This window comes from Acomys minous, assembly GCF_964271855.1.
Source record: "Acomys minous genome assembly, chromosome: 12".
Classification (NCBI taxonomy): domain Eukaryota; kingdom Metazoa; phylum Chordata; class Mammalia; order Rodentia; family Muridae; genus Acomys; species Acomys minous.
The window spans coordinates 88,266,109-88,288,999 of NC_140493.1; the positions used below are offsets into that span (position 1 = coordinate 88,266,109).

General features: G+C 49.5%; 1 protein-coding gene across 2 annotated transcripts in view; it reads right to left on the bottom strand.

The window, feature by feature from the left end:
• The window catches only part of IGF2BP1 (insulin like growth factor 2 mRNA binding protein 1), a 50,446-nt gene that overhangs the window by 22,900 nt on the left and 4,655 nt on the right, over positions 1 to 22,891 (bottom strand). For both annotated transcript variants that reach the window (XM_084749918.1, XM_084749917.1), the window contains exons 3-4: positions 934 to 982; positions 487 to 538 (exon numbers count right to left, since the gene is read on the bottom strand). In XM_084749918.1, coding sequence (XP_084606044.1) covers positions 487 to 538; positions 934 to 982 — 101 coding nt within the window. The remainder of the gene's footprint in view (positions 1 to 486; positions 539 to 933; positions 983 to 22,891) is intronic.

Below are 22,891 nucleotides of genomic sequence, written 5' to 3' on the forward strand. Positions count from 1 at the left end.
AGGACAGCCAGGGCTACACAGAGAAACCCTGACTCAAAAAAACCAAAAAGCTAGACTCATCTGTATTTCGAGTCCTCCATTGCAGTTTCTGGGCCAGGCAAGGAAGGCGACACTGTGAAAGCCTGACTCAAAAAAACTGAAAACAAGGACAAGAGAGATATTAAGATTGCCTATCGCTGGGAGGCAGAGGCAGAGGCAGGAGGATCGCTGTGAGTTCGAGGCCAGCCTGGTCTACAAAGCAAGTCCAGGACAGCCAAGGCTACACAGAGAAACCCTGTCTCAAAAAACAAAACAAAACAAAAGACTGCCTACCACAGGGTAGCCCGGTTTTGCGGTTCCACACACAGTAGGGCTAGTGCCGGGGCCAGCCTTCCAGGGTTAAGTCCAGGAGTACTATGGCGCACATCTGGGTCTTCCCAGTGGATCTGCTCACAGAACAGCCATTCAACTCCCTGCACACTGGCTCGCTCCTCGGCCCAGTCTTACCTTGCTCACAGTTCTCCACTGTCCCGTACTGAGCCAGCAGGCTATCCAGCACCTGGGGAAGTAGAAAAAAGGGGTCTGAGTATCAAGGGAGCCTGAACACCCCCTTCCCTAAAGCACGGGGGCCCCAGCAGGAGCTAGACACTATGGTCGCCTCTCAGTCCCATCTCCTGGGTCCTACATGCTGACTATCGCTGGTGTTCGTAGGCTGTAGCTGGGCTCTGTGCTAAGGGCCTTTTGGAAGCAGACTCAGACTTCTGCCACCAGAAAGTTGTAGAAACACTCTTTCTACCCTCCTCTTGCCCCAGAGCATGAGTGACAAATGAGACCCTACTAGCCCCCCACACAGGGGGAAACCTCTCCAGTTATTTCTACCGAGCCACACGCAGGGTCCCAGTCCAGTCTCTGCCCTCCACCCAGCCTGGGCTGTCACTTCCCCCAAACACTTACTTCCCATCGGAGCTGAGGTGGGATATTTCGGATCTGAATCTTCCGACTCCTAAAACGAAAGAAGAAGAAAAAAAGGAGTTAAACAATTGCAGATGCTTTAGGCCCCCATGGACCTGAGTTTCTAACCCTTGTCCCAGCTGACATTCATTCCACAGTGCTTCGGACTGAATTCATGATCTGGCACTTGATAGACACCGCCCCGCCCCACCCCCCAAGCCCTTAAAACAGCAACCTAAACCAGGAGTGGCGGCGCACACCTTTAACTCGGCTAGCACTCGGAAGGCAGAGGCAGGGGGATCTCTTTGAGTCTGAGCCTGATCTCCGTAGTGAATTACAGGACAGCCAGGGCACGCAGAGAGAATCCCCACCTCAGGAAAAACAAAACAAAGGACCAGCGACCCAATTGGAAGGCAGATTTTAAGAGTGGGGACGGCTTCACCTCATAGACCCAACCACGAAACAGGACCACAGAGAAGCTCGCAGGACCAGATAGTCTCAGCAGAACGGCAGCAAAAGATCTAAGCTAATTGTTTTGATGTTTGCCACAACTTAGCTTTCGTACACCACTCCCAACAAAAGGGCTGGAGAAACGGTGCGCAGGGCTCTGATTCCTAGAGCCCACGGGAGGCAGCTCCCAACTGCCTGGATCCCAGTTCCAGGGAATCCGATACCTCTGGCCACCTCAGGCACCGGATTCACAGGTACATTACCCACACACACATAATTAAAAATAATATAAACCCAAAGTCAAGTAAGATAGTAATTATTAATTAACTCAACACCTCTAACTGGCACAGACTTCAAGGTCCTCTTTTGTCCCTGGGCCTGGGGCACAGCAACGAACAAAAGAGGTGGAATGTCTGGCCCAGGGGCTCGCAGCGTATTAGGGGAAACAACATTTGCAAACAATCGCATAAGATAATAGTACAGCGGTTAAGCCCTTGGCACAGCTAGGGATCCAACCCACTTATTAGCGCTGATCTTTCGGTCTCCCCCTTTGTACAACAGGGATAAAACCCTATTCACAGGAGGTAGGTGGCATTAGATAATATTTGTAAAGCGCTTAGTAAAGACTTGGAATAAGTCCTTAAAGTGTAACAATAGACGCACCCATGAATAGTTAAGGCTCTCCACACACGGCCCAGCATCAGGACCACCTTCTCCCTCCCAGGTACCATACTTATTCCATCCCAGCCTTCAAATAGCTCTGGGGGGGAAAAGTGTGATTTCCCTTAAGGAATGCTTTCAGGTTCAGGGCTAAATCCCAGAGGGACTGCTCACCACCTAAATCAATACCTTAATCCCCGAGTTTAAGACATTTAAATTGACTTGATGTGTTAGTCAATTGTCATTTAGATCTCCGTGTATCTTTGATCCTGCACAAATCCTTAGTTCAAAGACAAGGTCCAGGGGGTTGGGTAGTTGGCTCAGCACCTCAGAGCACCGAGGCACACCTGTAGTCCCAGTACTCAGGGAGGTAGAGGCAGGCGATACACGGTGCACATGTATACCTGCAGGCAAAACGCTTGTGCACATAAAATAAAATAAAGATGTGCTTAAGCCATGTGAGCTCAGGCCTCGGTGCCTACCAGACGCGCTGCTACCCAGCTTTGGCGTGGAGGAGCGCAAGGAATGCGTCCTAACTGTGGATATGTTGGCCTTGGCTGTCCCGGTCGAGTCTCTTTACCAAGGCTACATCTAGTATCTCAGGGAGTCTCTGTGATTCCCTTTAGTCTGAAACTCAAGAATGGCGAGTCTCCCCCACCGCCCCCCACAGGGTTTCTCTGTGTAGCCTTGGCTGTCCTGGACTCACTTTGTAGACCAGGCTGGCCTTGAACTCACAGAGATCTGCCTGTCTCTGCCTCCCAGAGTGCTGGGCTTACAGGCATGTGCCACCATGCCAGGCTATGAACCATTAGCTACAGCAAGGAAAATCTGGGATGAAATAGCTAAAAAGGAAGCTGGGTGTGGCACTCAAGAGGCAGAGGCAGGAGGATCACTGTGAATTCTAGGCCAGCCTGTTCTACAAAGCAAGTTCAGGACCAGGGCTACAGAGAAACTCTGTTGGGGGTGGGGGTGGGGGGCTGGGAGAAAGAAAGATCGAGCTAAAGGGCAATGGTGGTGGTGCCTGGCTGCCCTAACCTTAACCTTCCAAATCCCAGTGTTTAGGAGGCAGAGGAATCTCTGAGTTCAAGGTCACCCTGGTCTACACAATGAGTCCCAGGACAGCCAGAAGTCAGGGCTACGCAGAAAAAACCCTGTCTCCAAAAAAAAAAAAAAAAAAAAAAAAGGGAAAAATAATAGCTAAAGGAAAGATGGATTTTTCAGTAGTCCAGCGCCCAGGGCATCTCCTATTGGCAAATCCTTTTGGATGGACGGAAGAAGAGAAGACGACTGCCTGCCCAGGGGCCCGAGCAAGGAGGCATAAAGCACCCGTAGCTCATCTCATACAGGAGCCTAGTTTGAAAATGGTCCATTAGTGCAATCCAGGGTCAAAGGCTAAAACTTCCCCCTTCAAATTCCATAGCAGGGCCTTCTGCTCAGGAAGAGCAGAAGAGAGAAGGGTGGTGACGTGAAATCTAATCTCTGCAAGGATGCTAATCCATGCCCAGGGAGCAATGGCAGGCAGATCGGCTGGAATGTCTGGAATGTTCCGGGAGAGAGAGGAGGGCAGGGCCACCCAGCCAATGAAAGAGAGACATCCCAGCAGCCGTCTCTCACCCCTCTAGGGCATACACCCCACCCTGGGAACCTACTAGAGGCTCCTCCCAGGCTTCCTTTTCTGCAAAGCCCCCAGCCCTGATTAAAACAGGAGGGATGGCCGGGAAGGGAGCTCAGGCGTCCAGGCACCTCTGTCTTGCAAGCCTGGTCTTCCATTGAGTGTGGTGCCACCTAATTCCTTTCAGGCCCAAACCGCACAGGGCAATGCTGAGACCTGTAAGCTGAATTACCTTCCTTACAGTACAGCCCCTTTGGATAACTCGTTCACCCCACATATGGTAGGCCCACAGCATGGGCTGGGTTAGGCTGGTGTACAGCAAGGGCTGGCAGTGCCTTTCCATCTGTTGGTTGCACCCTTTGGGAACTACCCTTTCTGACGCCCGAGAGTGTCAGAAAACAGACACTTCATTACGATTCATAACAATACCAAGATTAGTTATGAAGCTGTGAGCCTGGATGGAGTGGGGTGCTCACCACAACCTGAGGCCCGCAGCATTGGCAACGTTCAAAACCACTGGCTTAGAGACAGACTCCTGGTGTGAACACAACTCCAATAAAGCCCTCGATGGTACTTGAAAGGAGGCCAGAAGGTAGGGTGGAAGGGACCGACAGTGACAGCCATTACAGAACTTAAAGTCGTTCACAATGGGGATGGTGGGGGGCAGGGAGATCTTACAAAATAATCACTGTTTAAGCCCCACCTGACTCAAGTCCTCCGTTCTACCAAGACCGTTTGCCTGACCAATAGACTCGATTCTGCCTCGGCCAGGCAGAGCAGCGTTTCCGCCCTACAGGAAAAAGGGCACAGCACACCTGAGCACACTCTTAGTGCCCGGAGGGCCAAGCTTCACTCCAGCCAGGAGACAGAACTAGGAGACCCTCGCTGACTCCCTAATCCTCAAACAGCCAATCTGCCTGCAGTGGCCACTAAAGGCGATGGTTACAGCTGCCCAAATGGCTCCTAAGTGCCAACAGCAGCCTGCAGCTTTCTCTTGTACAGGGATCTGGCCCTGGTGGAGCTCAACAGACACAAGGTAATTAGGAAACTCACCTCTGGCCTGCTGTCAAGCCAATCTGAGAGTGTGAGGACCCGGCAGGGGGACCAGGCAGAGGGACCAGGCAAGGGAGATCCAAAGACAAAAGGAGTGCACTGTGCATCCATCATGCGGTGCACACACACGCAGGGGCAGGGGCTGGCGCTGGCTGAGTTTCGAAGTGTCTGCCAGATCCATTTTATAGAATCCAACCCTCCCATTGCACAAGGCTATGTTTGACAGCCCAGAGCTCTGAGATTAAGATTTGCAAGGAACATCTTTGTCTCCTTTTCATAATCACTGAGAACCAAAGCCGGGAGGGTTTGTCATGTTTGGTTGGTTTTTTTTTTTTTTGCTTTGTTTTGTTTTTTGAGAAAGTGTTTCCCTCCATAATCCTGGTCGCCCTGAACTTTGTATGTAGAGCAGGCTGGTCTCGAACCCGGAGATTTGCTTGCCTCTGCCTTCCAGTGTGCTGGGATTAGAGGCGTGCTCCGCCGCACCCTGCCTGAAGCTACTGATTTATTTTTCCAGCTGTATAGTTTTAGATTTTGTTGAAAAGCTATTTTTATAGCATACTGTAACACGTACCGAGTTAAATGACATTAAGATAATATTATCTTTCTGGTTTCTGTTTGGTTTGGAGACAGGGTTTTTGTATGTAGTCCTGGCTGTCCTGGACTCACTTTGTAGACCAAGGCTGGCCTCGAACTCACAGAGACCCATCTGCCTCCGCCTCCCAAGTGCTGGGATTAAAGGTGCGCGCCGCTGCCACCTGGCCTGTTTTGTTTCTGATACCCATTCCACCTCACTGGAATTACAGGTAAGGATGTGCCACAGTGTCCAGTTTTATAGGGTACCAGGTGTCGAGGTGAGGGATTTTTGGATTCTAGGCAAGCCCTCTACTACTAAACTTTTCCCCCATGTTGAGTTGTACTCTTGTAGCCCAGGCTGGCCTCCGACTGGGAGCAATCTTCCTGCCCGAGCCTCATTACTTTACTCTTGTTATTCTTTTATTTTTTATTTATGCATTTTTACATCCCAATTGTAGCCCCACCCCCTGCTATTCCTTTTAAGGATATGTGAATGGTAGAGCTGTTTTTTTTTTTTAAGGTTTATTTATTCTATGTGCATGAGCCTGCATGTATGAAGGTGCCCAAGGCATGTTCGGTGTCAAGGCCAGAAGAGGGTCTCAGATACCTTGGAACCAGAGTCACAGGTGGTTGCAAGCAGCCACATGGATGCCGGGAAGCGAACCTGAGTCCTCTGGATGAACAGTCGGTGGTCTTAACTGCCGAACCATCTCTCATGGTTTATTCTCTGCACCCAGAGCGGGAGGTGTCACTTGCCACCATGTTGATGGCTTCACCTCCCTAGTTAAAGGAGTTCCTTCCCTCATATCAGGGCAGGAAAAGCTGAATGAGGCTGGGAAGGGTGGTGGCAGCAGCATTTCTTCGGAATCTGCTGAGGCCCCAGTCCTGAATCAAGGCTAAACTCTCACCTCCTTCCAAAACAACAATTAACTGGAATCTTTACACCCACCCCACCCTAAGGCCAAGCTCTGCCTCCACCTGTGGACTCAAGTCAAACCTTCAATTCTCTGGGGGCCATTTCTCACAGCTGGAGAAATAGCCGAAGGGATTAGTTTACCTCAAGTGTCTTGCATGCCCAGATCAGCCTGTCTACCTATAAGCGGCTTGCTTTCTTTTATTCAAAACAGGGTTTCTCTGTGTAGCCTTGGCTGTCCTGGACTCATTTTGTAGACCAGGCTGCCTCTACCTCCCAAGTGCTGGGATTAAAGGCGTGCGCCACCACCGCCTGGCCAGACACCTTTCTTAAATAAAGGGAATCGGATCTCACTATGCACTAATGGTCTGAGTAACTGACTGTTAGCTTTCCCTTTTAGGAATGTGATAGCCTGGCGTGGTGGCGCACGCCTTTAATCCCAGCACTTGGGAGACAGAGGCAGGCAGATCGCAGTGAGTTCGAGGCCAGCCTGGTCTACAAAAGCCAGTCCAGGACAGCCAAGGCTACACAGAGAAACCTTGTCTTGAAAAGCAAAACAAAAGAAAAACAATGTGATAAAGGCTAAAAAAAAAACACTCTCCACAAGATACAAAGTGTGTGCAGCATTTCGAGACAAAACTTTGAAACAATCCATAAACCCAAAGTTAAGACCCTCACACACATCCACACACCAAACTTCATTTAAGGGAAGTCCAGGTTTTCAGCGAAGCCTCTAGGTACCTGTGAAAGAGAGAGCACGCTGCCCCAGGCGGTGAGGAAATACCACCAGGGAACTGCAGCTGTAGCGCACAACTACGGCAGCCTGCCTAGTGCCGAAACCCTGGGTCCTGTCGCTCATCTCAAAGCAATTTCATAAATTAAAATAAATGCCAAGCTAGTGGTGGAGCTGTGGCTGAAACTGGAATGCAGCAATGGAGTAGCCAAAGGGCCGGAGAGAGGGCTCTGCAGTCGAGAGCAGTGGCTGCTCTTCCAGAGGACCTGGGTTCACATCCGGGACCCACCTGGAGCCTCTCTCTCCATCTGCAATCGTTTCAAGGCCTCTGACGCTTTCTTCTGACCTTTGGCATTAGAGGTGCATGTGATCCACATACATGCCCTAAAGGCAAAACGCTCAAACACAAAAATCTTTTTAAAAAAAAACAAAAAACCGACAGAGGCAGCCATGGTGGCACAAGCCTTTAATCCCAACACTCAGGAGGCAGAGTCGGGTGGATCTCTGAGTTCAAAGCCAGCCTGAGCTACCGAGTGAGGGCCCTACCCAACAGCCCCCTAATCCCCCAAGCCCCCAAAAGCAAGCCCAGGGCTGCTCACATTTGTATATACAGCACACACCATGCTCCACTACGTCATAGGTACTGAATTCTAAGCCGCGAATAGAAGCTGGTTACAGCAAGGAAAAAAAGAAAAAGAAAGCTGGTTACTACAATCCCACTACACCTAACAACACAAGGTGGGACTTTATGCAGTCCCTCCCGCCAGCTGGTCTTGAGCAAAGGGAGAGAAAATAGAAACCCTACAAGGTGGAAGGTGAAAACTACTCCCCAAAGTTGTCCAGTCCACTGAAAAACACACACTAAACAAAATGTGAAATGCTGGCTTCTGCGACCTTCCTTGACATTTCTGGAAAGTCAGACTGCTGCTGGAGCTGTCTAATTCCACCACAGGCTATTTCCGCAGCTCTAGTGTGCAGGGGTAGCCACTAAGCACTCAGCCTCTGAGATGCAACATGACCACGTGCAACTGAAGAACTTAAGTCTTTATTTTTACTCTAAAGGTTTATATAATATTTAAGTTTGTTATGTTATATTTACTTTTAATTGTTTACGTCCTAAGATGCCTGAAGAGGTTGTTTCAATGCCACCTGATACGGGTGCTACAAGTGCAGGGTGCATTCTTTATTTAATAATAAAATTTTGTTGTTGTTGTTGTTGTTGTTGTTGTTGTTATTATTATTATTATTTTGCTGTTTTGGGGTTTTGTTTTGTTTTAGAGACAGCGTTTTTCTATGCAACCCTGGCTGTTCTGAAACTCACTCTGTAGACCAGGCTCACCCGCCTTTGCCTCTTTAGTGCACCACCCACCCAATCTCCACACGGAGATTATAATTCAAAACTTCCAAGTGTGAATACACACTAATAGTTTTTGGGTTTGCTGCTGCTGCTTCTTCTTTTTTGTTTTGTTTTGTTTTTCGAGACAGGGTTTCTCTGTGTAGCCTTGGCTGTCCTGGACTCAGTTTGTAGACCAGGCTGGCCTCGAACTCACAAAGATCCTCCTGCCTCCCAAGTGCTGGGCTTAAAAAGTATGCACCACCACGCCCACCCCCCTTTTTTTGTTCCTCTTGTGGCTTTGGCTTTATTGCTACCCTGTGGGTCTGGATGCTGCCCCACCGCTGAGCAGATTTGAGCAGATTGTGATGGGAAATGTCCTCGACCTCAGTTTCCACTCCAGTGGTGGCCAGCTAGCTTGCTGGTGTGGAAAGGAGAGAAAGTAGATAAGGCTGGCTGCGGGGAGTGGTAACGGTGTCTGCTAGGCAGGCAATTCTGCTGTTTCCTTTTTTTTTTTTTTCTCCATTTTTCAAAATAAGGCTTTTCTCTGTGTATCAAGCCCTGGCTGTCCTGGACTCGCTTTTAGACCGGGCTGGCCTCAAACACAGAGATCCACCCACCTCTGCCTCCGGAGTGCTGGGATTAAAGGGTGCACTCCCACGTCTGGCTAGTTCTATTTTCAACAAAAGGACCCGTTAAGTGATTAACCCAGTAACCAGTGACGGACCCTTTTCCAGCTGAGAACGTGTTCATCATTGGCTCTTCCAAGATGGCCCTGGTGTTCCAGGTCATCAGACTATTAGTACTTCCTTCCCACCCTTCTTAACCACAGAAGATACAGAATGGTGGGATCGAAACCGGGGCGGGAGGGGAGGGGAGGGGAGAGGAGGGGAGCCCAGGAAACTTCTGACGGAGGCCAGCCTGGCACGCTCCAAGCAGGGCAGTAGCTGAGAAAAGGGTGGTGCCGGGAAGGGAGGAGGAACTGGCTGCGTGCCCAGGGCTTCACGCCCGCCGATCCGGAGGCAGGGGGCAGCCAGACAGGCCAGGCAGCCGGCGGGCACTCTACTGAGTAAGCTAGCTGCAGGTTAGGACTCCAGCCGTAACAGTGACCTAGTGAGAGGTCTGGGACCAAGGCAGATGCCGTCACCGCCTCAAGGAAGGAGTGTGTAAGCGTTTGCGCACACACGCACTCGCGCACGCGCCGCCAAAGAGGCACAGAAGTCAATCCTTATGTGCATACTGCCTTTTACAGATTCTTAAATTTCCGTTTATTTGTTTTTTTTGTGTGTATGGGGGAAGTGCATGTGCCACAGCGCATCGGGTGACATGTTCAAATATGTTTGGTTCCCTCCTTCAGGATGTGGGTCCCGGGGTTCAAACTCAGGTCACCAGGTTTAGCAGCAAACACCTCTGAGCTTTAAATGTATGGAACACACACACACATACACACACACACATACACACACACACGCTTTCCCATGTACACTCTGGTCCCTGAGCTGAGTTGACGCTGGATGTACAGGAAGCACCTCTGGGCTTAACCCTAACTTCTCCTCAGGATGGGTCGTTACCTGAGTCTAATGCCAAATTGGGGGTTGAGGGACTCATTGGGGTTCTTACAGGACATGCTACTTGCACCCCTCTTGTTACCAAGGGAATCAGATTCATATTTCAGAGAAGCAATAAAGGGGCCTAAATGGGCCATAAAGTGTCCCCCCCTCACTTCACAGGTGCGGAGATTAAGGCTCTGAGGGAGCAGGGAAGAGGACTAGAACTCAGCTCTGCAGGCTGCTCTGTGCTCCCTTCACTGACAGCCGCAGCTTGTTCACAGACAAGTAAGTGTCAGCCCAGCAGAAGCCCTCAGAGCCCGGTGTTGAGAGCAGGGAAACTGCCCATATTCTGTAGGGTTAAACGCCTGCCAACTGGCTTTTACTGCATGCGGCTCTAATTTGGGCACCAGATTTAATTTGCAGAACAGCTAACTACCCTATAATACGGCTGGATGGCTGTCAGGGATCTGTTACAGAGCCAGGAAAGCTCTTCTCTTACAAAAGACTAGCTACATCTAGAGCAGGCAAAGCCGTAAAGGTGCGAACAAAGGGAGGACGAGAGAAAGCCTACCTCGGAAGTGCCTAACTCACTCAGGAATAAATGGGTTGACAAGACCACAGTTTTTTGGTGTGTGTGTGTGTGTGTGTGTGTGTGTGTGTGTGTGTGTGTCTGCGCACACACACATATGCCCCACCCCCCCACTCATCTGGGCAGCCACAGAGGAAGACAAACAGGCTTTGGGATAGATAGCCGGCTCTCTTTCCAGGCAAATTCCAGATCTGCCAGCCCCAAGTTTCCTCCTCCACCACACCCTGGGCTTTTTAACTTTTTAACTTGCAGGGGTCTGGCCAAGCGGAGCCCAACAGTGGGTAAAAGCAGGCAAGAAGAACCTGAGGGCGGGTGAGGCGTGAGGAGGAAACCTCTGCTGAAGCTTAAAGTACAATAACACACACGAGTTTGCCCGTATGAGCCTCCTGTGTGGGTGCAGGTGTTCCCTCAGAAACTGTCCCCACGCTTTTCAGGCTGGCAGCAGCAAGAGTTTCTGGGTCTTCCCAAGGCAATGGGGGAAAGGTTAAAAAGGTGACAGACCCTCAATGCACGCCCCCCACTGCCCCTCAACTCTATTAGTTCCCACTACCCTATCTCTTCCGGAAGCCTAGGTGCCAAATGGTCTCCCACCGGGTTAGCCGAGAGGCCAGTCTAAGAATCATCCGGAGAAGGCACGTGGGGAAAACCTTGGAGAGAAGTGTCTGTCTCTCTCTGAAGAAATCAGGCAACTCCTGGGGGGGGAGGAAGATGTGGGGGGAGGAAGATGTGGGGGGAAGAATTAGCATAATACTGGAAATCCGTAGGGTTAAGAAATAATTTATCGTTATCAGTAGAATGGACTCTGGTGCCGTCCTCTCCAGCTGCCAACTCAGGGCAAATACCTGTTGGTGTTTGGGCGAGTTGAGGAAGAGCATGTGCTAAGTGCGGGTGTCAAAGTTCTTAGAACTACTTTCCTCTCCACCGTTCCTGCCCATCCTGAGTTCTGATGCAGTTGGGGTGAGGAGACAAAATGCCCTCCAAAGGACCCTATCCCCCAAGTTCAGAGATCACTAAGAGGCCTGGACCACCAGCGCTCTCCAAAATGGCTCGCGGCCACCCTGACCAGGAAGAAAGGCGGGTTCAACAGCTCGGAGGGCCCAGGCCTCGGACCCAGCAGCCTTTTGCCAAGGGAGGGTTGGAAAGCTGAGCAGTCAGGGCAACTGAGGAGGCAGCGCCTGGGAAGGGCGGCGGCAGCTGAGGTGGGGGAGGGTGGCAGCAGCTGGGGGGAGGAGGGGGGAGCCCTGCAGGCCGTGCAACTGAGAAGGCCCGAGCAGCTGAGAGGCCCGGCCTGCGCCCCACGGGGCGCCCCTTCCCCCCAACCCCACACCTCACCCAAGGGGGAAGCCCAGCGCGCTCGCCCACCCCAGCTCTGGATGGGCTGCTGCACTACAGATGGAGAAGGGGGACAAGGATGCGCCCCAATCCCTGTGCCACGTCTAGAATGTTCGCACCTAGGTGCCCTGGGTACCCGGAGACGCTCAGCGGGTCCAGAGGGGCCCCGGCGGCCCCTGGTCGCCCGCGCAGGGCCCGGGGTGGGGGGAGGGGCCGCGCCGGGGGCGGTGGGTGGGGGTGGGGACCAGGACTTTGCCCTTTGTCTCCCTCTCTCCCTCTCTGCTGAGCCACCGGCCGAAACCCGACCCCATCGGTGAGCCAGGAAGGCGGCGCGGAGCAGGCTCCCCCTCCGGGGTTCTTTAGTAAATCCAGACCCGACCTCCCCGTGGTCAGGGCCGTGACTGAGGTGGTCCTGTGGGGGAGGGGGCTTCCCGCCTGCGAACAGGCCTGCAAACATTTAAGGGGGAACAGGCTGGGAGTTGGGGGCAGGGAAGCCGGGAAGAGGGTGGGAGTGGGGCAGCAGAGGCTGGGGAGGAGAAAATGGCCCTGGAGGCAGCAATCCTAGGGGGACATCGTTGGGGCTATACAAGGCGGCAGGACCATGCTGGAGAGGCCTTCCACAGACAAGGAAGAGAAACAGGACCTGAGAGTGGAGCAGAACCGGGGCGCAGAATTTGGGAGCGGAGCCCTCTGGGCCATGGCGAGGCCAGGTCCCTTCGGCCTTCCGGATAGCGGAAGTGTTCATTGAAAATCCATCCTTGTCCCCATAATAAAATAGGGTGTTAGGGAGCGAAACGACCTTACTTGCCAATCCCTTTGGGGTGCCATCAATTATCTTACTAATACGTAGCTTTAATAATGCAGCTTTGCATAGTACTTCCGAGTTTATAAAGTGCCTGTCTCTTACACACAAAAATCTATGAACCTGGACCGTGAGGCTGGTTGGTGTGCGCTGCTCAGCCAGCAGGAGACTGCGAACACTGTTACTTCCATTTCTAGGTGGTAAAAGAGGCTCAGAGAGACTGACCAGCCAAAAGCGGCCGGTGACAACATAGGGACTGTTACCGCTTTCCAGAAATTGGGTTCTTGCTCCCTAGAAGCCAATGTAAGAAGTATGGTTCAGTAGGCATTAACAAAGGTCTCCTCTTCGTCCCTAACTGCTGGGGGAGGGAGCAGGAGGAAGACAGCTCAGTCCCTGTCCTGACCCAAGTTCCTGCTTCCCCCCCCACAAAAAAAACCACGGAAGAGGCAACCATTGGTAGTTGGAAGATCTGCAGATTTGTACCCATACTATTTCATCAGATTTCTGGAGAAGGGGAGAATTCAAGGCAAGGAGACTAGAGGCCCAGAAATAAACAATGACCCCCAGATCCCACTGCAGGTTGATGGTTGACACCATCTTTGTTTCCTTCAGCCTGGGAAGGAAGAAGGCTCAAGGCAGGGGACAAATGGTCGTTGGCTGTGTTTTTCTTTGCAAAGTTTATGGTATTCCACTAAAGCCCAAGAAAAGATGCAGCCAGTGTGTAAGGCACAGCTGGGCTTCGGATGCAAACGGTGGGCTTTGAAAACAAGCACACCTACAGATGACAGGCCCTTGGCTGTGTAACTGTTACAAGCATCACTAGAGCATCCGGTTTGTTTTTCTTTTCTTTTCTTTAAACCTTCGGTTGAATGTGGTGGGTGGTTCTTTTGTTTGTTGAGACAGGGTGTCATCAGTAACCCATGCTGACTTTGAACTCAGGGCACTCTTCCATCTTAGCTCCCAAGTGCTACAATTGCAGGTGTGAGCCAACACATGGGGCTCCTCTGTAGGTCTCAGAGAACAGCGTGGAAGCCAGTTAGACAGACAGACACTCAGCATAAGCCCCTCCAATTGTAGGAGGACAATTTTTTCATCCTTGATCCTCCCACATAAATGCTCAAAGAGGCTCCCTGAGGAGCAATGACAAGTGCTCCGACTCTACCTGCCCAGCGTTCCCACACACACAAATGCCAACTCCACTCTTAAGGGATGAATTACCTTCCCACAAATACCTCCCTGACAGCCAACCACTCTCCTTAGTCCACTTCTGTCCCCCTTGCCTATACTCCAAAATGCAATTTAGGGGCCACCCGCTCCCTGTTGAAGCTCTTGAGTTAGGAGTTAATGTTCCTCACCATCTCAGCCCCTCAATCCCTGGGCCAGCTCGCGGCTTTTCTGGATCTAAAGGGAAAACACCAGAAGGAGGGTACATGGCTTTCCTCCTCATGTTAAAAGTAGAAAGAACTCTGTCCTGTACCTCCCCTCTTTGATAGAATCTCAATCTCTCAATCTCTCAGTCTCTCTCTCTCTCTCTCCCCACCCTCCCTCTGCCCCCTAAATCCCTTTCCCACCCTGACTGAAAAAGAGATCCAATAAAAACCTGATAAATAAAGCCAGGAGGCAGGCGGTTCTCTGTGAGTTTGAGGCCAGCCTGGTCTATAAAGCGAGCCCAGGATAGCCAAGGCTACACAGAGAGACCCTGTCTGGGGGTGGGGGAGGGGACAAAACAAACAAAAAAACTGATAAATAAAAATGAAGAAAAGTAAGCCGGGCGTGGTGGCGCACGCCTTTAATCCCAGCACTCGGGAGGCAGAGGCAGGCGGATCGCTGTGAGTTCGAGGCCAGCCTGGTCTACAAAGCGAGTCCAGGACAGCCAAGGCTACACAGAGAAACTCTGTCTCAAAAAAAAAAAAAAAAAAAAAAAAAAGAAGAAAAGTAACCAGCAGCAATGAAAGACCAGTTCATCTCTAAAGAAGAGGAAGGGGTGGGGGTGAAGGGGAAGACACCTAAGAGTTAATTAAGTTTTCCAGAAAAACAACCTAAAGCTGATACTTTACTTGTTTTTTACTTCAGGTATCTGACAAAGCAAGTAACATGCCAACAAATCCTAGATTCACCTAGTGGAAGGTGGTGTAGACCAGGCTAGAAGTACCAATTCCTGCAACAGTATTTGGACTATCGCAAAAGTCAGCATTAGGTTGATAAATGCGCTCACATTTAACTGTTCCATATTTTAATTTTTAACAGCTAGTGGCTGATTGACAAAGTCTCACACCCCAGGCAAATGCTGCTGACAGCAGGGGAAAACTTTTTCTCTTGAAAAAGGAAAGCAAACGGCCTTTGAAACAAGATGGGTAGCATTCCTTTCCTAGTTCCCAAGTGCAGGGAAGCCGCTCATTTAAGGCAGCCAGAAAAAGAGGGGTCCAGGGGAAGCGGGCTTGGTTACCTCAAACAGGCTTGAGGTTCCTGATGGTGGGACCTCTCCTGAGGTGGAGAGACTCCACCTCTACACAGAGCTCATTTTCAGTCGCTCCACCCTTCTCCGAAACCTCCAGAAGCATTTCCTTCCTGAGGCATCTCACTGTGCAGTCCTGGCTGGCTAGTGACTCGATCGAGGATGAGGATGGCCTCAAACTTAAGAGTGATCCCCTGCCTCTGCCTCCCTATCACTGGGATCACAGGCATGCCCCGGCCTCATGGAATGGAAAAGCCCAGAGTAAAGGGGGGGGAGGGGGGTTGACTGGCTGGTTGGCTTCTCTTCTAGAGGACCCAGGTTGGACTCCTAGCAGCAACATGGCAGCTCACAACTGTCTGTCTATATCTCCAGCCAGGGGATCTGACATCTTCTGCCCTCCACTGGTAATGCCCAAGTGATACACAACTACAAATACTCAGGCAAAACACCCATGCACATGTGTGTGTGGGGGGAGAGGTTCTCCGTAGAGTGTGTGCCTTTCACCCAGCAAAGCTGGGTGGGGTTCCTCCCTGGGAAGAAAAGCCACTGAAACGCAGAGGTCCCACCCCAGCCAATAAATACCCTGGCACTGTTCGTACTTGCTCAGGATTCACTGGCTCTGGAAAACCCAGCTCCCTGGACACAATCGCCCTTAACCGCTAGGCTCTCTCTAGTTAGGTTGGATTTCTCCACCCAAGCGACCAAATACTTGGGAGGGCAGAGTAAAAGCTTCTAGCTCTGACCGGCCTTTCCCCCAGCAACCCCACCTCAGTCCCTAGCCCCCCTCATTTGGGGGGTGTTTAACGGGAAGTTGATGAGCCCAAAGCTATCCCAACAGTGACACACATCACTGTGCACTAACAATTGTAAAGCCTTTTATAGTGCCTGATTAAAGTCCCAACCCTGTTAAAGGGCCAGAAACCACACCCAGATTCAAAGCCTTTCTATACCCAGGAGGCGATGGTTCACACCCCGGGCTGTGGACGTGTGTGCACCCAAGACATGATGCGCCCACTCGGAACAAGGAGGACTGAAAGTGAACATGGAAACGGTTTTGAGTGGATTTCACAGGACCGTTTCCAGACCAGGGCACCAGGGAGAGGAGGATGTGAGGTCACAACAAAGGCAAACGGAAGGAGGAGGAACGCTACCCAGTCCCCTCCAGGGCATGAAGGGTCCCTAACTTCTAAGTGCTTGTTTTATGAGCTTAATAAAAAAACAGAATATAAAAAACCAACACTGCTGTTATCCCCATCAGGGTAAGAGAAGCTGCTCTCCCTTCCTCAGAACTGCCCAATCCACTCCTCCCACTGTCACATCTTCTGCGGCTACAGGCGGGTGGGTCCCCTCTCCTACACACACCTGTGACAGCAACCTAGACAGAAAAATGACAAGAGGCGCCTGGACTGCGTTCAGGACATCAACGGAAATGTACTAAATGATCCACATTTCTCCTAATACCCAATCTGCACCACGCTTGCCCAGGTCCGTCCCTCAGTAATGCCACCAGTAGTACAATGCACGCCACGGAATACGGTGGGTTCTAGGCTTTGGGAGCTACACAGTAAGACCCTGTGTCTCAACAACAAACCCAAACAATAAAATAAATGAAAATCAAAAATTATGTGCCAAACCCACCAAGTATATATACAAGTATGTTTAGACACCTAACCTAACGCCTCAGGTGAATACCCCAAGTTGCCGTCCACAGTCCAAAGACAAAACCTTTCAGAGACGTGTTTTCAAAACGCAAATACACTTGATCCATTCCAATTGTCCTGGAGCAACCACAGCTCTAACGGATCAGAACTGCAGAGCCTGAAAAGGAGCAGCAAAGCCCATTCCTAGAGCAAAGCGGCGATGCTACAGGAACAGAACTGAGTCTGCCCTCAGCACACCTTACAGTCTGCGAGCCGCTGCTTTGAACACTGGTCCCCTCCCGGGCGAGAACCATCTTTCCTCCCGGCCATTTACAGAAGAAGGACCAGAGCTGGATCAAATGGCCTTAGAAAGCTTCCTCCTTCCTGGTTCTTAAGAATACTCGGCGTGGTGGTGTGGTGGTGCGCACCTTTATAGTCCCAGCCCTCCGGAGGCAGGGGCAGGCGGATCGCTGTGAGTTCTAGGCCAAACTGGTCTAAAAAGTGAGTCCAGGATGGCCAAGGCTATTCAGAGAAACCCTGTCTGGAGGGGCGGGGTGCGGAAAGAATACTGAATAATGTCACAAGGCACTCAGGAGGCAGAGAATCTATGTGAGTTTGAGGCCAGCCTGGTCTACATAAGGGAGTTCCAGGACAGTCAGGGCTACATAGAGACCTTGTCTCAAAACACACACACACACACACACCCCATTAAAAAAAAAACAAACAGGGATTCTGCATGATTCCTGCTCTTTTCACCCCCCCCCCCACACACAAAAACTCCACAATCTTAACTAATAAGATCAATTTTTTTGTTTTTGAGATAGGATTTTTTTTAAAAAATAAAACAGAGCCCTGAAAAGAAAACAAAAACAAAAACAGAGCCCTGGCTGTCCCCCAGGCTGGCCTCAAGCTCAGAGCCCGCCTCTGCCTCCTGAGTGCTGGGATTAAATGCATGCACCACCAATTCTTTTTTTTTTTTTTTTTTTTAAGACAGGGTTTCTCTGTATAATAGCCCTGGAACTCTCTTTGTAGCCCATGCTGGCCTCCAACTCAGAGATCTGCCTGCCTCTGCCTCTGCCTCTGCCTCAGCCTCAGCCTCAGCCTTCGAGCGCTGGGATTAAAGCCGAGTGTGTGGCTTAAGACCAACGTCTTTTAAAGCTTTTAGCACAATGTGTGTGTGTGTCTGTCTGTCTGTCTGTGTGTACACAAGTTTGTGGGAGCCAACAGGACGCTGGTACCCTAAGTTGGATGTACAGATGGTAGGTAGTGAACCATCAGGAATGTGACTTTTTTTTTCTCCCCAGAGTTGAGGACCGAACCCAGGGCTCTGGGTTTTCCTGGGGGATTGACAAATGATTTTGTACATAAAAGCATAAAAACACTGGCTGCTCTTCCATAGGACCTGGGTTTCATTCCCAGCATCCACACAGTATCTGACAGCCATTTAAAACTCCAGCTCCAGGGCACTGCAACCACACGGTACACATACATGCAGGCAAACCACCCCCACACATAAAATTTTTAAAAATATATCTTTTTTTTGGGGGGGGGGGTGGTTTCGAGACAGGGTTTCTCTGTTTAGCCCTGGCTGTCCTGGACTTCTTTGTAGACCAGGGTGGCCTCGAACTCACAGGAATCCGCCTGCCTCTGCCTTTAATCCCAGCACTCTGGAGGCAGAGGCAGGAGGATCTGAGTTCGAGGCCAGCCTGGTCTATACAGAGTGAGTCCAGGACAGCCAAGGCTACACAGAGAAACCCTGTCTCAAAGGAAGGGGAAAAAAATGGAGTAAACCCTTAGTGATTTTGCCACAGCAACAGACAATTTCTCTTATGGCCCTCCTCAAATTCAACAAAAGAAATTCCCCATTGGCCCCATCAGTTTCCTCTGTGCCTTCCACACCCCAAACTGCACAAGGCTGCCCCCGGGTCTTGAAACTATCTGGATAATCCAATCAGTTCTTTTTAGCCATCCAGCTCTTGTTTGTTTTTTTTTTCCCCATCTAAAACAGTGGCCTAATGGCCATTTCTGCTCCTGGTGCCCAACTGCTCCGACAGGACTCGTGGCTGACGTTTGGTCCCAGTGCTGCAATCAGATTCTTCTGTAACTATATTAAAATTACGAGGTCCAGACCTACTTTGGAAAAAAAAACCTCATGATTTATCCGTAATCAGCACACATTTGACACCGGTGCCTCCTGTTTTAAGAGAAGGCTGTTCCTGTTGTATTTATCCCAACTGACTGCACCACAAAGGTTTAAAAAAACTAATAATAATAATAAAAGAGCAGGTCATACAAAGCTGGCGGTGTAATAAGTATATCAGTACTATGAAGTACACATGGTCATCCAATTCCACCACGGTGGACGTCAGACTGGATATCTACTTACCTGCTGCTAATCTGTCTTCACACACCCAGAAGAGGGCGTCAGATCATGTTATAGATGGTTGTGAGCCACCATGTGGTTGCTGAGAATTGAACTCAGGGCCTCCAGTAGAGCAGCCAGTGCCCTCTTAACCTCCCGAGCCATCTCTCCAGCCCCCCTGTGTTTTATCTTATAGGATCGTTGCTAGGCAAATCAAATCATCAATAACTAAACGAGCATGTCCCTTAAGTACAGGCTGGATGCCCCCCCCCCCTTTTTAAAAAGAGACAGTTGCTTCAATGGCTGGGAACACAAGTTTCCTACCTAACAAGGAATGAGACCCTGCGTCCAAACGTCCCCGGCAGTCAGCCCTTAAGACCTGTTTATCTTTATTCGTTAAAAAAAAAAAAGGCACAGATCCTCTCCCTATTACCAGTCCCAGTTGCAGTTTCAGTCAGCCTTCAGGACGCACAATCAGGTGTCCCTGACAGTTTATGCTCAGGGTGGGGTAACCTCAGTGCCACCACACTTCCCGGGACCCCCTTTCTGCCTTAGGATGGAAGGTCTGGTAAGGGATCTGGGCCCCACAGATGCAGAGGCAGGCAGATCACTGTAAGTTCGAGGCCAGCCTGGTCTACAGAGTGAGTCCAGGACAGCCAAGGCTACACAGAGAAACCCTGTTTCGAAAAACCAAAAAAGCAAAACAAAACAAAACAAAACAAACAAAAAAACAAAAACAAAAAAACCCACATCCACGTTTTAGAACCTTTTAAGACAGGGGGACAGACAAGACAATTTCTTTCTTTCTTTATTTTTTATTTATTTATTTATTTATTTTTGGTTTTTCGAGACAGAGTCTCTCTGTGTAGCCTTGGCTGTCCTGGACTCACTTTGCAGACCAGGCTGGCCTCGAACTCACAGCGATCCGCCTGTCTCTGCCTCCCGAGTGCTGAGATTAAAGGCGTGTGCCACCATGCCCGGCCGACAATTTAAATTTTGAGAGGAGAAAAGCCCTTGCTTCCTCAATTGTCTTAGGTTTTTTGTTTGTTTGTTTGTTTGTTAATTTTTTCCTATGACACTTTTCCTGCCACCTTCCACATGCTGAGGTATTCGGGAAACCTCTCAACTTCAAATAACCAGCCAAGCCGAATGGCTCACATCTGTAATCGCAGCACTCCAGAAGCTGAGGCAGGAAGATTGCCTTCAAGTTGGGGCCAGCCTGGAATACACAATGAGATCCAGTCTCAAAAGGAGAATACCTTTAAGTCTTCTCCTTTTCAAGCTTAGTCAAACCAAATGTGAGACTTATTTTTGTTTTGAGACAAAGTCTCTCTATATAGCCCCTGGCTGTCCTGAAACTCACTGAAACCTGAGCTCTACCTCCAGAGTGCTAGGATTAAAGGCAGACACCACCATGCTCTGCTTACTTTGTTGTTTTTTTTTCCTAGTTGTTTTTCACTAGCCTGTCTTTTTTTGTTTTGTTTTGTTTTCTGAGACAGGGTCTCTCTGTGTAGCCTTGGCTGTCCTGGACTCGCTTTGTAGACCAGGCTGGCCTCGATCTCACAGCAATCTGCTGCCTCTGCCTCCCGAGTGCTGGGATTAAAGGCGTGCACCACCACCGCCCGCTATCTTTGTCAACTGGCTGTTATACATTAAAGCACAGAATAAAGTATAAAAACAAACAAAAACCCCTAAGCTTTAAAAGCAGCCACACACATGAAATAGATTCAGACAACCTTTCAGGGTAACTGTAAAATGTCAGACACCCAGACACTTTGAGTCAAGGGTCTTTCAATTGCCGCTGTGTGTTTCTTCCCCCACAGCACTGTAAGACACCAAAACCCATGCCACCAAAGGGGACAACTGGGATAAAGTCAAGTCACTCTAAATTTAGTGATGAGAATCACTTTACTAAAACAGTCTCCATCTGAGAAACTATCAGAGTCAAATTCCATCTTTCTAATTAGGGTCAGAAAACCCAGGGTTAAGAATTCACACTGGGCCGGGTGGTGGTGGTGCACGCCTTTAATCCCAGCACTCAGGTGGCAGAGACAGGCGGATCACTGTGAGTTCTAGGCCAGCCTGGTCTACAAAGTGAGTCCAGGACAGCCAAGGCTACACAGAGAAACCTTGTCTCAAAAAACTGAAAGGAAAAAATAAAAAATAAAAAAAGAATTCACACTGGCCAGGTGTGCTGGTGCATGCCTTTAATCCCAGCACTTGGGAGGCAGAGGCAGTCAGATCTCTGAGTTCAAAGCCAGCCTGGTCTACAAAGTGAGTCCAGGACAGCCAAGGCTACACAGAGAAACCCTGTCTTGAGGGAGGGGAGAGGCCGATCCACAATGTTTTCAAAGGACAGTTAGCTTTATACTCAGGCAAGTCTTATCTTCAAATATGAACCACCGAATTAAGAAGCTATGGGTTAGCCAGGCGTGGTGGCACACTCCTGTAATTCCAGCACTTGGGAGTTAGAGGCAAGCAGATCTCTTTACGTTCCAGGCCATCAGCAGGCAGATCGCTGTGAGTTCGAGGCCAGCCTGGTCTACAATCCAAGTCCAGAACTGCCAGGGCTACACAGAGAGACCTTGACTCAAAAAACAAAACAAAAACAAAGTTCCAGGCCATCCTGGTCTACATACAGATCAAGCCCACAACGAGAGTGACACAGAGAAATGCTATCTCAAAAAACAAAACGAGGGGGGCTGGAGAGATGGCTCAGAGGTTAAGAGTACTGACTGCTCTTCCAGAGATCCTGAGTTCAATTCCCAGCAACCACATGGTAGCTCACAGCCATCTATAATCTGATCTGATGCCCTTTTCTGGCCTGCAAGTATATATGCAAGCAGAACACTGTGTACATAATATATAAATAAATCTTTCAAAACGAAGAAGAAGAACAACAAGAACAAACAACAGCAACTACTACTACTATGGGTTTTATCAGCGATACACTCTTGAGTTTGTAAAATTCATTTCTAAGTGGAATCAGAGGGAAATGAACTTCCGTGTCTACACTGTCTCCAAACACTACAGAAAATTAAGATTGAACATTTTTCTCACTTAAAAACACACAGGCTAACATCATTTGTACTAAAAAGATATAAATTGTTTCTATTTTAAACTTTGTTTTTGAGGCAGGGGTTTCTCTGAGTAGCCCAGCCTGTCTTAGAACTTTGCTTTGTATTCCAGGCTGCCCTCGAACTCAGATGTGCCTGCCTCTGCCTCCAGAATGCTGAAACTGAAGGTGGGCGCCCAATTTTATGTGTGATTTTTATGTGTACGGGTATTTTGCTCTATATATGGTTCACCTTATCTGAGCTAAGGTCCTTTTGGATTTGAGTAATTAACAATCACAAAGCTGGTATATGCCTTTAATCCCAGCACTCCAGAGGCAGGGGCAGGTGGACTTCCAGTTCAAGGCCAGCCTGGTCTACAAAGTGAGTCCAGGACAGCCAAGGCTACACAGAGAGACCCTGTCTCGAAAGACCAAAAAAAAATTAAAAATTAAAAAAAATAATAATAATTTGTTTTTGAAGGTAGTTTTAAACATGTTTTGAAAAGACTTAAAAACTCAGTTACCCAACATTTCCAGTTAATTTTAGATCATCTGAAAATATGCTTCCTGCCATGTACAAAACAGCCCCACACAGATTTTAAGGTGATAAGTGCATAAAATTTAACTTTTAAAATAGAAATCAAATTGGGATACATTCTCTTTAGAGTTTTCACCCCTGGAAAACAGACCTGGTTTTCATTTTAATCACTGGAAATTTAGGAGTATGAACCCACTTCATTTGAAATCAATCCTAAAGGAAAGAACTGTCAGCCTGCCTAAAGAAGGCATCAAAGTTGGAATCACCTGGAAAAGGAAGAGCAACACACATCTTTCATATGTTAATAGCAA